The sequence below is a fragment of the Arachis stenosperma genome, chromosome 7 (genome assembly GCF_014773155.1).
Source record: "Arachis stenosperma cultivar V10309 chromosome 7, arast.V10309.gnm1.PFL2, whole genome shotgun sequence".
Taxonomy (NCBI): domain Eukaryota; kingdom Viridiplantae; phylum Streptophyta; class Magnoliopsida; order Fabales; family Fabaceae; genus Arachis; species Arachis stenosperma.
Genome location: NC_080383.1, coordinates 73029322 through 73045696, shown reverse-complemented (window position 1 = coordinate 73045696; position 16375 = coordinate 73029322). Strand labels below are relative to the sequence as shown.

The window sequence follows — 16375 nt, the reverse complement described above, 5'->3', positions numbered from 1 at the left end:
GAACAACAAAGAAGAGATTGAACCAAAGGAGATTCACCAAGGAGATAGCATTGGCACGGTGTACATTGAGATTGAAGACTATGATGAGGTTGAGCAAGAGATGGATTTGTCCATCAATTAATTCCTATCCAATATTGAATCACCTCTCATTGGGCAAGAAACCGAAGCGCTTGAAGACAACACCAGGCCAAGTAAAAGGAAAGAGGTTGAAATTGAAGAACACAAGGAAATGGACCTTGCATTGCCTAAGTGTGGGGAAGCCTCCCTTCCCAAGTTACCATCGAATACAACATTTAAGTGGGTAAAATCTCTATCTCTAAGCTTTAACTTCTCGCTTGAATATGGTTTAATTGAAAATGATGGGCAACTTAGAGCTCTTTGTGGAATTAAAAGTACGAATGAGTTGTGTAGTGGTTGGAAATTCGGTATAAAAATCATAAAGGCCAAGACTCTAAGGTATAGGAATGAGGATGGAACAAAAATCACCTTATATGGGACTAGAAGGAAGCATTGGTGGAATAAAGAGAATTCTATATGCCAACTACAAGCATGTCAACCACCCGTACGGAAAAATCATGAAACTCAACTAACGGATGGGTGTGAAGATAAGATATGGGATCCCGGTTCGCTATGTGAAGACCAACTATGGGGACTCATATCTTGGGCAGAACTTTGCCCAAGCTGGGTGAAGACGGTTGAAAATTCTGTCAACCAATTGAGAAGCAAAGATCCTTGGAGATTCAAGGATGAGTATAAACATAAGCCACCATAACAATGAGCCCCCCACCCAAAATGTCCAACTTAAGGACTTAAACTAAAAGTGCTAGGTGAGAGGCACCCCACCATGGTAAACTCTTTTCATCCTCTTTTAGTTTTGTTTAATAAGTGAATTGAGTTGCCATTGTAGGTAAATATTTCATAAAAATTTGTTTGTACAACTTAATTGTTAGCTTAGTCACATGTATGTTGTGTTTAGTAGTAGATGAATAATATCAAATTGCATTTTTGTGAATTGTATGATGGTTGATTGAATAAAGAGTTGTGAGCAGTATGGGGAGCACCTGAGCATAATTTTTCTGCTTAAAAAAAAAGGGGGGAGTGGACGCGCGCGCACGCTGTACGCGCACGCGTTCCTGAGCGGATGCATCATCACCTACATTCCAGAGAGTTGGGCCTCTCTTGGGCAAACACTATGTCCTGAGCCCAACACAACCCACGCTGACGCGCACTACGTGTGTGCGCGCCGATCACAAGAACAAGGAAGTGCACGCGGACGCGCACCTGTCGCGTCCGCGTCGATCTGCTGATACAAAATCTCGAGCCAATCCCCAGAGAGTTGCGCTGGACCTGGGCCAACTTTAAGCCCCTAGCCCAACTCAACTCGCGCGAACGCGCACTCGCCGCGTGCGCGCCCATATGCCAAAAGGAGGAACAGACGCGAGCGCACGCAGCGCGCTTGCGCACCTTAACGACAAACTACCAATGTACGCAGACGCGCGCTTGCCGCGCGCGCGTCCCCTATACGATGCCGCCACTCCAGGCCTTTGCCCAGAGAGTTGGGCGTGCGTCAAGCCCGCTCTAGGCCTCCAGCCCCTTGTATAGTTTGCCCATCCACGCTTGACCGCGCTGTACGCTCACGCGTGGGTCCCTAGTTTCTTCAATGTACACAGACGCGCATGGTGCACGCTCACGTCGATTCAAAAATAGGATAACCCTAATGCGCGAAGAGCACTGCGCAGTCGCGCACTCACCATCTCCTTCCTCTTCCCCCATCATCTTCCTCTTCTTTCCTCCTCCAACCTCCGTTCAGCCTCTACTCCGCCGACCACCGCCACCACACGGCCAACCCCTCCTCGCTTTCTCTCTCTCACATACCCACTCCGCTCCTATCTTTCACTTCCCCTTCCCACCGCCGTCACTCCACCATCACCGCCGGCAACAAGCACTCGGCGGTCCCTCACCTCCCCCATTTCACATTCTCCTCTCACTTTCCTTCTCTCACCATAGCCAGCTTCCCCTGTACTCAGTCTCTCACTCTTCCAAATGCTGCCACAGCCGCTGCCCTGCCATTACCACCACCATCCACGGCGGCGCGACTCACTGATTCTGTTGCTTCTGTTCTGACTCCAATTTCCTTTTCCATTTTCAGTTCTTCCCCGCTCCCAGGTTCCTGCTCAAAGTCTATTTGTTATTAATTGTTTGATTCTATTAGCTACTGTTAATTTTCTGTTAGTTAGTTAGAATTGGATTTTTGTATGTTAGGATCAGTTAGAAATAATTACGGTTAGGTAGCTAGGACTGGATAGAGGATTCTAGGCCTGATAAGTGCTCCGTTTGTGCATAATCTCCTGTTTGTTTCCTTGGGTGCTGTATGATTGGTTTTGGGTTGCTCTTTTCTGCAATTTGTGTTGCTGAATGCTATCTCATTGCCGTTGTGCTTAATTAATGTTGTAATCATGCTGTTTGTGCTATTTTGCTATCCGGGAATGTCCACTTTTAAGCCGAGATGCTGCCTAATTTTCAAGAAATTTAATTTCATTTTGGTCTTTATTATAATTTTGGGCTAATTCTCGTTACTTTCGACTTCCGGGATTTGCATTAAACATTGTGAACTTGATTTCTATGTCTAGCCACAACCCCTCTCTTATTGAGCCTAAATATCATCATACCACTAATTCACTTTTCTAACTTACTAATTTCTTTAACCATTTGACTCCCACTCACATTTAACCCTCTTTAACCATTCTTTCAAAAAAGTATGATGATAGCATTGCTTAATGAATTAGAGCTGTTGACCTTAGTGGACATTGCATTCTTGGTTTACTTGTTCGCTTATGCTTACTTGTTTACCAATTTACCTTTCAAGTTCAGTTCACATCATGATTTTTATTGGCCAAGTGATATCCTGAACATGCTTTCTTTGCTTTGTGCTAAGTGCTTCATTGCTTATATTCTATCATACTTTTCAGGATGTCGGATAAAGGAAAAGCTATAGCCACTACCTCCAAGAAAAGAAAACATTCTACACCCTCTATTCCCTCCATTTACAAGAATTATGCTAAGAATCCATTGAATGACGAAGAAAAGGAAAATCAGTTGCTACCTTCTACTGATCCAACAAAGTTTCCCAATCTTTACTGTGAGCTTTGCCTTTCTAAGTATCGGACGAAGAAACTGAATACTGAGAAGAAGCTTGTCCTTCCCAATGATGTACGACGATCAATTACTAGTCGGATCCTAGAGTTGGGTATGGACTTTGTTGATAGGGATTTGGGAGATATCAATATTTCTTGGGTGAAGGAATTTTATTGCAACTTCTTCCGCCCCACTTTGGATTCAGTTCAGTTAAGGGGTAGAGAGGTTATGATCACTGAGACTGCTATTGAGGAGGCATTGTAGTGCAGACATCTTCCTGATGGCACCTGCGCCCATCAGCAGGCTGAGTTAGCTATTCACAGCATGACCTTTGACTATGAGGCGCTTAGGCGCGTAATCGGTTTACCAGATGCTACTTGGGTCATGGATGCGAACAACACTAAGCCTAAAGGGATGCTCTTTGCTCAGCTGACTAGAGAGGCCAAGACTTGGCAGATGATATTTGCCCACTATATCTTACCCACCACTCATTTCTCTGAGATCCCTATGGAAATGCTACTTCTGATTGGGTGTGTTATGGAGGGGAAGGAAGTTTATTTTCCTCGGTTGATCCGGTAGTGTATGTGGCGGGCGCATATTCGTGGCTTACTTCCATTCCCTACTTTGATCACCAGTATGGCCGCCCTAGCTGAGGTCCCCTGGTTGGATGATGATGTGACACCACCACCCTCAGATGACGATGATAAGGAGGTTACTATTCCTTGGGGTGGTTGGGTGCACGAGAAGCCCCCAGCTAGACGCCGGTCTCGGGCTAGAGCAGTAGTAGGGAAGCTGGACCTTCAGCCCCTATAGCAGCCCCGTCTTCTTCTACAGCAGCAGCTCCATCTTCTTCGACAGCTCCTCCTTCAGCACCTGAGCCCACTTACCTACTGGTCCAGCGTCTGTTTCGGTTCTTGGAGCGCGAGAGGCGCCATGTCAGGCGCCGACTGGATCGGATGGATCAGGCACTCATCTCCCTCGGCGCTGAGTTACCTCCGCTTCCAGACTCTCCGGCCTCCGATGAGTAGGATCATCAGGAGGAGGATGCGGATGCGCCGACTCAGCAGGATGCACCTCCAGCCGCTCCTGACACTACAGAGACTCCACAGACACATGAGGAGCCGGTCCCACAGCCTCAAACAGATTCAGCACCTACCGTTGTACCTTCTACTGATCCTCCGGTTTAGCATCGAGGACGATGCTTGATCTTAAGTGTGGGGAGGTCACCGGTAGCATCATTAGGGGACCGGTGAACATTTTGGCCACTTTCCTAGTTATCTTACCTTGCATATCTTTTGTATATATTTGATGCAGTTCGAGTTTATTTTGGATACTCTTGCTATTTTCGCTCGTTTTAGATACCTTTACTGCTTATTTTGGATTTTAGATATTTTGATGCTTTTGGATATCTTTAGATGTTTTAAATGATAGATTCCATACTTTCAGTGGGATTTTTCTTTATACATTTTTGCTTATCTTTCTTTTTAGTTTGTGGTTGTGATTAGAAACCATATTTTGAATTGCAAAAACTTAGTTACCCTTTTTGCATAAGAAATTGGTTTTAAGTGAAAAAGGAAGGAAAAGGGTAAACTAAGGAAAATTTTTGAATTTTTCAATGCTTAGTCAAATATTGAGAATTTTTCAAGAAATTTAATTATAGGGCACCAACCCAATTGATTGAAGAAAATTTTTGGTGAAACTTGCTTGAATTCTTATTTTGTGAAGCATGTATTGAATAAAGAACACAAGCTTGTAAGACTTGAGCCTATTGATGTGGTTACATTTTATAACCACTTATTTTCCATTCTTGTGTGAAATTGTTCTCTATCTATGATTATGATCTTTGATTTGCTTGATTCTATATATCCATTTATTTCTTGTATTCATGCATTTGTATGATTGAGGCCATTATTTCATTAGCCCACTTACCCAAATAACCTACCTTTTACTCTCTATTGTTAGCCAATTTTGAGCCTATGCTTAACCAACTTGTTCTCATTTTAGCACATTACAAGCCCAAGGCGGAAAACCAATGAAAGTCCTTGTTGGGATCTTTGATTAGCCTAGGCTAGTGAGAGTGTTTATTATTCAAAGTTGGTGAGGCGTGGGAATATTGGATGGGATAAAAAGGGTAGTACACTTTCATATTTAGGAATTGGGAACATATTCATGTCTTGATTGAATGTATAAGACCTTATGCAATTGATGTCCTTACACAAAGTATAAAAAGAAAAGAAAAAGAAGAGGAAAATAAAATGAAAAAAAAAGAAAAAAAAAGAATATAGAAAAAAATGAAAAGAGAAGAAAAATTAATAAAAGGGGACAAAATGCCCCAAAGTGAAGTCAATAAAAAGGAATCAATGCATAAGTGTTATGAATCAAGGAGTAGAATGCATGAACATGTAAGAAAAAGTGAAGAATGGGTAGTTAGAATAGTTTGAATTTGTATAGGTCACTATATAGTTATGTGGGAAAGTCTATACTAATCAAAGATCTAAACTCTAGTCCACTTAACCAAAAATGATCCTACCTTGACCCTAACCCCATTATAACCTAAATGAAAGACCTCATGATGAATGTATGCATACATTGAATAAGTGTTGATTGTAGAAGAAGATCAAATTTTGGAAAGCATGATTAGAGGAGAATTGAGTGAATTAACCCTTAAACACTTGAGTGAATAGAGCGGATACACATCCGGTGAGGGTTCAAAAGTTCAATTACATGTGTTCACCCATATTATTTATATTCTTCCAAGTTTGAACCCTTTTTGATGATTCAATACAATTGTGGTTTGGACTTAATTCCTATTGCCCTAGCTCTTGTGCTTACACATGTTCTCTTGGGAATTGATTTGTTTGAACTAAGCATTTGCATTTACTTTAGGTAGTTGCATTTAGATAGGACTCATATAGTTTAGTTGCATTCAATAAATGTCATACCCCTTAGTTCCTTCTTATTTTAGCATGAGGACATGCTAAGGTTTAAGTGTGGGGAGGTTGATAAACCCCATTTTTAGGGTTTATCTTGTATTGAATTTAGAGTATTTTGATGACCTTTTCTCGCATTTAACCTATGAATCAGCATGGTTTTGTAATCTCTCCCGTATTTGTGCTTAAGTGTAAAAACATGCCTTTTAAGCCTTGTTTTGATGAATTATAATTCTTCTTTGATTCCATAAGATGCCTTGATGTGTTTGCTAGTAATCTCAGGTTGAAATAGGCTAGACATGGATCAAAGGAGCAAGGAAGGAAGCATGCAAGTGGAGAGAAGCACAAAAGACAAAGAATTGATCTCGGCCAAGCACGCGCACGCACACAAGGCGCCCACGCGCACATTGCAGAATCGGCCAGGGACGCGCACGCGTCGAAGCCCGCACATGACTTCATTAAAGCAACACATGCCTGGCGATTTGGAAGGGTTTCTGAACCCATTTTGGCGCCAATTACTGATAGAAAGGAATAAAAGGATCAAGGATTGAGGGGAAGGCATCAATCTATCATATAGCATAATTAGGATTAGTTTAGAGTTAGTTTTAGAGAGAGAAGTTCTCACTTCTCTCTAGAATTAGGATTAGGTTTAGGTTAATCTCTCTTCTTAGATCTAGGTTTAATTCATGCTTTAATTCACTTCTCCTTTATCAAATCTTAATCTTCTCCTCTTCCTCTTTCTAGTTAGATGCTTTAATAATTGTAATTCTTCATTTTATTTTGGATAGATTGTTGTTCATTTGTTTTCTTTCAATAATGCAATTTGAGGTAATTCATGATAATTGTGATTTCCTTGATTGTTGTTGTTAATTCTTTGTATTCAATTGTAGTTAGAATTAATTCTTGTTGTCAATTTACTATGCTTTTCTTTTGTGCCTTCCAAGTGTTTGATGAAATGCTTAGTTGGATTTTAGAGTAGAATTTTATACTCTTGGCTTGGAAAGGTAACTTAGGACCTCTTGAGTTACTAATGTCCAAGTGATTGATGATTGGGAGCCATTGACTCTAGTTCTCACTAATTGAATTAGTGGAGAGTTAGGACTTATGGACTAGGATTGATATAGCTCATTTGACTTTTCTTTACTACTAGTTAGAGGATGATTTAATGAGATTAATCCTTGCCAATTCTCATATTGTGGTTAGTGATTAGGATAGAGATCCTTGACCACCAACCCTTGCCAAGACCTTTTTAGGCCTTAGTTTACTTTCTTACCATTTATCTTTCATGCTTCTTACCAAAACCCCAAAAATGACTCATAACCAATAACAAGACACTTTATTGTAAATCCTAGGGAGAACGACCCGAGGTTTAAATACTTCGGTTTATAGATTTTAGGGGTTTGTACTTGTGACAAACAAATTTTTGCATGAAAGGATTATTGTTGGTTTAGAGACTATACTTCAACGAGATTTTATTTGTGAAATTCTAAACCGTCAAAAAATCTTCCTGCAACATAATTGTAACCAGACTCATAGCCAAAGGGGTGAGAGTTCATAGTAGTGAGACAAAATAAAAATAAAAATCAACAAAAAGAAAATATTTTGAAAAAGATAAGATTTAAAAAAAAAAAGATAAATATTTTTTTTGTTTGAAAATTATTTACAATAACCAATAATAAGGCACACGTTTGCAATCCCCCGGCAATGGCGCCATTTTGACGTTAGGATTTTTGCCAGTAAAGAATTTCATAAAAACAGTCGCGTTGTAGATATAGTCTCTAAACCGACAGAAATCCCTTCGTACAAACGTTTTGGTTGTCACAAGTAACAAACCCCTAAATAAATTGATAACCGAAGTATTTAAACCTCGGGTCGTCTTCTCAAGGAATTGCAGGGAGGTATGTTCTTATTATTGGCTATGAAAAAGGTAAAATTGGGGTTTTGGAAGTAAGGTGGGAATATATTATATGACAAGTAAAATAAAATGACAATAGCTGTAAAATAAACCTTTGGCAAGGTAAAAGAACTGGAGGTCCTTTCCTAGTTATCCTTATCAATTGTGATGAGAATTGGATTTTCTTCCCACTTTGTTAACCTCTAACTATGAAGGTAAGTTAAGTGGACGAATTCCAATTTTCAATCAACAATGAGTTTGATAACTCTAGAGTCACCAATTATTTAACCAAAGCCAAAAGGAAAGAAAATTGAAACTGCTGGAATAAAAATGCCTTCAGATGGGAGGCAATAATCATGTAATTAAAAGAAAGCAATAATAAACTGAAATACCTCAAATTATAATAAATAGAACATTCAAATCTTAATATGAAAAGTTCATAAGCCAATTGGACAACATAAATCAAATACAAATAAAACTATAAAAGTATTAGAGTAAATAAAAATAAAAGAGAAACATAAATTAAAGGAACATTGAACCTGGATCGAGAGTCACTCTTAAAAACTAAGAGAAGTCCTAAATCCTAATCCTAAGAGAGATGAGAGAACCTCTCTCTCTAAAAACTACATCTAAAATAATAAAAAGAGAATTATGAGTGAATTCTTATGAATGGATGCATTCCTCCACTTTATAGCCTCTAATCTGTGCCTTCTGGACTTGGATTTGGGCCAAAAAGGGCCTCAAAACTCGTTATGAGCGTTTTCTGCAATTTCTGGTGCGTGGCCTCTGTCACGCGTCCGTGTGGGTCACACGGTCGCGTCATTCGGAGCTTTTCCTTGCCACGCGGTCGCGTCAGTCATGCGACCGCGTCATGTGCGTTCTGCTTAAGGCGCGCGGTCACGTCAGTCATGCGGCCGCGTTGCTGCTGATTCGTGCTTGGCACGCGATCGCGTCGTCCATGCGATCGCGTGGATACCAGTTTCCTAAAGCTCCGTTTTGCTTTCTCCTTTCCTTTTAGTATGTTTCCTTTTTCATCCCTTAAGTCATTCTGCCTTAGAAAATCTAAAACTACTCAACACACTAATCACGGCATCAAATGGAAATAAGAGAGGATTAATAATAAGCAAATATAAGTCCAAAGAAACATGTTTTCAATCAAAGCACATAATTAGGAAGGCAAATGTAAAACATGCAAATAGTATGAATAAGTGGGTAAAGAGTTGATAAAATCCACTCAATTGAGCACAAGATAAACCATAAAATAGTGGTTTATCAGTCACCTTGTAAATCTCAGTCAAGCGGATCCAAATGGTTATGGAGTTTTAATAATTAAAAAGATAAATAAAACATAAAGTAAAGATAGAGATACTTAAGTAGTTCATTGGTGAGAATTTCAAATAAGTGCATAGAGATGCTTTGTTCCTATTGAATATCTGCTTTCCTACTGCCTTCATCCAATCCTTCATACTCCTTTCTATGGCAAGCTGTATGTTGCGCATCACCGTTGTCAATGGCTACTTCCCGTCCTCTCAGTAAAAATGGTCCAAATGCGCTGTCATTGCACGACTAATCATCTATCGGTTCTCGATCATGTTGGAATAGAATCCAGTGATCTTTTTGCGTCTGTCACTATGCCCAATACTCGCGAGTTTGAAGCTCGTCACAGTCATCCCTTCCCAGATCCTACTCGGAATACCACAGACAAGGTTTAGACTTTCTAGATCTCAGGAATGGCCGCAAATAATTCTAGCTTATACCACGAAGACTCCAATCTTTCAGAATGGAGGCTAAGAGATATACACTCGATCTAAGGTAGAACAGAAATGGTTGTCAGGCACGCGTTCATAGGTGAGAATGATGATGAGTGTCACGGATCATCACATTCATCAGGTTGAAGTGTGAGTGAATATCTTAGAACAAGAATAAGCTCGAATTGAATAGAAAATTGTAGTACTTGTATTGAAACTCGAGGTACAACAGAGCTCCACACCTTAATCTATGGTGTGTAGAAACTCCACCGTTGAAAATACATAAGTGGTCTGGAGGTCCAGGCATGGCCGAATAGTCAGCCTCCCCAAATATGAAAATATCTCATCCAAAATGTCTCTATGATCCGAAGATGAAAATACAATAGTAAAAGGTCCTATTTATAATGAAACTAGCTACTAGGGTTTACAGAAATAGGTAAATGATGCAGAAATCCACTTCCGGGCCCACTTGGTGTGTGCTTGGGTTGAGCATTTTGCTTCACACGTGTAGAGGCTTCTCTTGGAGTTAAACGCCAGCTTTTATGCCAGTTTGGGCGTTTTAACTCCAACTTTTATGCCAGTTCTGGTGTTTTGATGCCAGAAAAGGACAGAGAGCTGGCGTTTTGTGCTCAGGTCCCTCAATTTCAGCTAAAAAATAATTGAAATCACAGAAAAACACAAAAACTCATAGTAAAGTCTAGAAATATGAATTTTGCATAAAAACTAATAAAAACATCCCAAAAAGTAGCTAGATCCTACTAAAAACTACCTAAAAGTAATGCTAAAAAGCGTATAAATTATCCGCTCATCACTTCCCTTTTGAGCGCTTTGATGCTAGTTCTTATGTTTCCATTTTAGGTACAGGAGTTCACCTGGTATCTCTAGTTTGTTTTACCCCTACACCGCTTTGAATTTATTAGTTAAAATGCACTCTTATTATAGTATACTGCTTCCGTTCCTCTCTGCATATCTTTTATTCTCTAGTCTCTTTGCATTAATGTACTGAGGTGGTAATGGATATAACTTTATTTTTTAAGAAATTCATTCATGAGCTAATAGTATGGGTTGTTAACCATACTAAAAAACTTGAATTATTTTTATAAGATTCCATGAATTTAATGTTGCATTTTGTGGGAGCAGACGTTTATCATCAGTAGAATGCAGAAGTTGTCTAAGGAAGAATTACAACGTACAGACTAGAGAATTGGCATTATGAATGAAGTTTTGGCAGCTATGGACACTATAAAGTATGTTCTTTTGAACTTCATAATAATTTTTTTAAAAATTTAGTTAAATATCAAGTTCTAACCATTTTATTTTTGGCTTTTCTGACATGGCTTAGATGTTATGCATGGGAGAGTAGTTTCCGGTCTATCTTGATTAATTTCTTTTTGCATGCAAACAAGAATCACATGATGATGTGTAGTGCAGTGCAGTGCCTTTGATTTTGACTGTTGTTGGATTCTTTATGATTATGAATTTCTTTTCTTTTCTTTTTTGTTGAATTTCTTGCTACTTCTTTGGTGATCTTCTTCTATGAATTCATTTGTAGAATTTTGCATCATGGGTTAGTTTGGCTTATAGTTCTATGAACTCATGTATGGACAAAAAATTTCCCATTTTTCTATTGATTTGTGTTGCTTTTTTGTAATTTGCAGAAATGATGAGGTAATCAACACTCAATTGATGGTTTCTCAATCAAAAAATGGGTCAAGCATTTTTCTCTATATTTCAACTTGAAACAAAGAGGTTGTTATGCCTTATTGGCATTACATTTGCCGTGTGTAAATTAAATTATCAGTTTTGTTATAGAATTGTAATTTTTTTAATGATAATTATTGCATGTAAATAATTATGTAAATCAATAAAAAATTAATTTTTTATACTTTCTTATTTTCTCCCTTCAAAAGTGTGGATGTATGTCTCTTATTGGCAAGCGTTTGAAGCGTAGTCAAAACCAACTCAATGGCACGTTTTTAAAAGCGTGGTTGTATCTCCACTTTTTGGCATGCTTTAAAAGCGTGGTAAAAAGATATCGCTACATTTTTTTCATTTGTGGCACGCTTTAAAAGCGTGACAAAATCTAATTTTTTTATTACTAGGTTAAAAAGAATTTGCGATGACATTTGCGATAGTAGTTCAACTAATTAAATACATTTTATTTTCTAGAAAATTAGCGAGTACTTCATAATTCTATTTTCTCATTGAGAATAGTTTTGGTTTAGCGACAAAATTCTTACAAATTTGATTAAGGATTTTCAAAGATTAGCTATAGATTTGCTACAAAATGTGACAGATTTGCGATCACATTAGCGGATAATTTGTGACGAATTAGGTTCGGAAAATTCCTTGCTAATTAGCGTCAACTAGGCATTCTATTTTGTTTACGAAGTTAGCTTCGAATTAGCAATGATTCTGCTGTAGTAGAGTTTGTCGCTAATTAGCGACTACCTTTTAGTCTATTTCTTGATTTTCTTCTATGGAATTAGCTTTTACTTTAGCGACGGATTTGTGACTATCTATTTGGTAGCTAAAAAACTTTCCGATGAATTAGCGACTATTGTGTTTGCCTCACTGATCTGTGACTTGTAATTAGCGAGAAAAGCATTAGTTGCTAGGCGGTAGCTAATCCATCACAAATTATATTTTGTGTCAGATTAGCGATTCTTTTACGACTCTTTTTGCGGTAACTAATCAGCCATATTCTTGTAGAGATACACTTCACCAGGTGTTGACCGAACTGTTGTCCGGTGCCCATCTGGGCCTCAGCCTCTCTCCCCTTGCGGACGAATAGTTCGGCCAACCTACCGTAAGTTTCCTTGACCAGCGAGCACACACGGAGATTCTTGACCCCCTTGAGGATTGAATAAACACACTCGGAGATATTTGTCGTCCTGTGCCCAAATCTCCGACCCTCATCATGATGCTGTGTCTATAATGAATACTCAATCTGGTTCGCCCACTCACACATGGCAGGGTTTTTAGACCGTAGAATATCAAACCAATAATCGAACTCCACCTCGATCTTAGCATAAGATGCATTCACAAGTAGCCTTCTTGCGTCCTTGCCCTTGAAGGTAAGTGCGAAATTTGCTGCCACATGTCGAATGCAGAATGTGTGGTACGCAGCTGGAGGTAGCCATCCTCCGTGCGGAGCCTCAAGGGCGGCCTTGATGCCGTTATGCCTGTCTGATATAACCAGCAGTCCCGGCTGTGGGGTCACGTGCTGACGCGGGTGGGAGAGGAAGAAGGACCAGGACTCCGCATTCTCACCCTCAACTAGGGCGAATGCAACAGGTAGAATGTTGGAGTTCCTGTCCTGTGCAATCATGACGAGCAACGTTCCCCCATACTTGCCATACAGATGGGTGCCATCAATACTGAACAACGGCTTGCAATGACGAAATGCCTCGATACATAGTGGAAACGTCCAGAACAGTCGGTGAAAATAAGCTTGCGACTCGTCCACCTGTCCTCCAACTCGAACTGGGCTCGTCCTAAGGACTGCAACCGTACCAGGCATCGTCAAATAAACTCCTAACACCCACATAGGGAGCTCGTTATACGACTCATCCCAATCACCATAGATGTGCGCAATGGCCTTCTGCTTCGCCAGCCAGACCCTCCTGTACGTGGGACTAAACCCAAAGTGTGCGGCTGTGGCATTTAAGAACTCCTTGATGCATACGGATGCATCAGCCCGAATCATTGGCATGATGAATGCCGAGATCACATGATAATCCAAACTTCTGTGATCGCTGGAGATGGAGGTCGCTAGACACGTATGTGGTCCGTTGTACTTTTTGACCTCCCAAATGCCCTTGCGCTGCCGGAGGCTAAGCCGAATCAACCATGTGCACCCATTCCCAAACTCAGAACACTTCCCAATATTCCGGCGATAGTCAGACTCCACCACCTTGTACTGTACCCCGCGTCGGATGCTGTAAGTCTTCACACTTAACACAACCTCATCCTTGTCCTGAAATTACTGACCAACCTGAAACTCTGTCAGACCTACAGACCCTTCCGCATCTCTAGCGCCAAAACCAGCAGGCTCCCCAAGACCCCCTGTCTCATTACATCCAAGTCCAAAGATAAAAAATGTGGAGGGTACTGCTGTGTGCCAGAGCTAGAACCACCTTTCGCAGTAGCAGGCTCACTCGGTCCAATATCATCGCCACTGTCATCAGCAATGATATCTGGCTCCACATCATCGTCCACTGGATTATCCAACAATGCATCTCCAAGACCAGCCGGTGCAGCACACTGTAAAGGGGTCGGCACGTAATCCCCTATTCCAACCTCACCGCCTCCACTTCTATTGAGATCCACAGCGAACGAATGGGAGGTGACAGGCTGGACCGGAGGTTCATACACAGGGACGGAGGAAGACGCACCCGCAGGTCTTGAGCTAGAACCGGCTACCGTGGCTACAATGGGGGTATTCCGGTTCGAACTCCCCGAGCTAGATACCACATCAACCAACTTCGCCAACAGTTCTGGTGTCCTCACTTTGGGAAACTACCGGTGACAATGAAACAGGACCTGTAAGTCCTCATTACTTCCAATCGTGAAACAATCATATTTCACGATTTCTTGGAGGACCGAGATTGGAATGCGATAGAAGAACTTCTTAACCTGTTTCACGCCTTCTAGACCAAGTTTCCGTAGAACAGAACTAACAAGGTCGTCATAGTTCATCGTAGGCCTCACGAAAATACTGAAAGGATCTTTATCAGGGAACTTCACACCGGATCGTGTTTTCCTCTTAATCGATCCTCTGTGGTGAACCAACACTTCAAAACTCTCCTCACTAGCCATTTTCCCACTCTAATGAGAAAAATTCACGTTCACATGATATATATACAGGTCTGATCCTCAGTAATTCGAACTAGCCTAGTTCAAACTGTATAGGGTGTAATTCGAATCAACATCTTTCGAATTACATAGGAATTGGTCTTCGAAAGTAAATCGAATCAGCCTGGTTCGAATTACTGTTAGTGTGTAATTCGAACCAGGTGAATTCGAATTACATGTGTGCGTGACTTTGTATAATTCGAATCAACATCATTCGAATTATATATAAATGCAATTCGAGCTTAGCTGATTCGAACTACATATTAATGTGTTTTGGTTGATTGATGAAGCTGAATTCAGTTTGGTTGAATCATGTAAATTTGTTCTCTCCTTGGCTTATTTAGGTTTTTTGCCTTTTTAAATTTTTATACAGTAAGTGTCATTATTAAAATTAGTATATTAATAAATATTAATGTGTCTATTAATTTATTTTTTTATAAATTAAATATTAAAAATAATAACAAATTTAATTTTAACTAAGATGATAAGTATATTATACTAAAATTAAAAGGTCATAGATTTCATTCTTAGTTAATAAAATATTTTTTATAAATTATATATAATAAAAAATATGCTTAAAAAAGAAAAATTATGTACAAATTTTTTGTCCAATAAGAAAATTCGCTGCTAAATAGATTAGTGTTGGATTTACCATGTCCTATAATTAACGCATAAATGGCACCGAAAACTTTTTATTGGTGGATTTTTTTTGTCCCGACACTAATTAGCGGCAGATTTTCTATTTGTGTTTTCAATGAATTGTTGAGTCTGAGTTGATGATTATCGTCAGATTTAATCTGACGGTATATCCATCGATAGGCTTTTTATTTTTTATTTTTTTAGCATAGTTTAGCCACAACTAACCATCAAATCAAAAATCTAAAATTAGCATAAATTAAAAAATTATTTTATTAAAGCTAGATTTGAGGTCAGGATATCACCAAGTGAGGATTACCATGGTGATGAGCCTAAGACCAAGTGTGTCACGAGGTATGGATCGTATGAGTGGTTGGTGATGCCTTTTCTCTTAACCAATGCTCCTGCAATCTTTTGTACTTTGATGAACGTGATCTTTTGTCTTTATCTTGATCGTAGTAGTCTACTTGGATGACATTGTTGTCTATAACAGTACCTTAGAGGAACATATAGAACACTTACGAACCGTGTTCAAGATCTTACGAGAGAATAACCTATATGTGAAAAAGAAAAAGTATTCCTTTGCAAGGGACGAAGTCCACTTTTTGGGTCACATCATTAAAGATGAAACCCTCTGCATGGATCAAGAAAAGGTGAAGGCTATCAAAGAGCGGGAGCCGCCAAATAAGGTATCTAAATTGAGATCGTTCCTTGGGTTGGCTAATTACTATCGAAGGTTTATTAAGGGATACTCTACCAAGGCTACACCATTAACTAATCTTCTTAAGAAGAATCACTTTTGGGAATGGTTAAAGGAGTGTCAAAAGGCCTTGGATGAGTTGAAGGCTGCTATCACAGAAGGACTAGTACTAGCACTACCCGACTACTCAAATATCTTTGAAGGCTACACTGATGCTTCTGACTACGCTATTGGAGGGGTTCTGATGCAAGAAAGACATCCTATTGCCTTTGAAAGTTGCAAGTTGAATGATACAGAGAAGCGATACACCATCCAAGAGAAGGAGATGACTGCAGTGGTGCATTGTCTAAGAACTTGGCATCACTACTTGTTTGGTTCACACTTCATTATCAAGACAGACAATGTGGCTACAAGCTACTTCCAAACTCATAAGAAGTTAAACTCCAAAAGACTAGGTGACAAGATTTCTTAGCTG

The 16375-nt window shown here is 39.7% G+C and overlaps 1 protein-coding gene across 1 annotated transcript; it reads right to left on the bottom strand.

Annotated features, from left to right (window-relative positions):
• Window positions 1-12639: 12639 nt before the first annotated feature.
• LOC130939925 (uncharacterized) lies at window positions 12640-14528 on the bottom strand. The gene is made up of 3 exons (XM_057867990.1): window positions 14346-14528; window positions 13788-14228; window positions 12640-13686 (listed from the first exon to the last, which is right to left on the bottom strand). The coding sequence occupies exons 1-3, from the start codon at window positions 14526-14528 to the stop codon at window positions 12640-12642; spliced, it is 1671 nt and encodes a 556-aa protein (XP_057723973.1).
• Between the last annotated feature and the right edge of the window lie 1847 nt (window positions 14529-16375).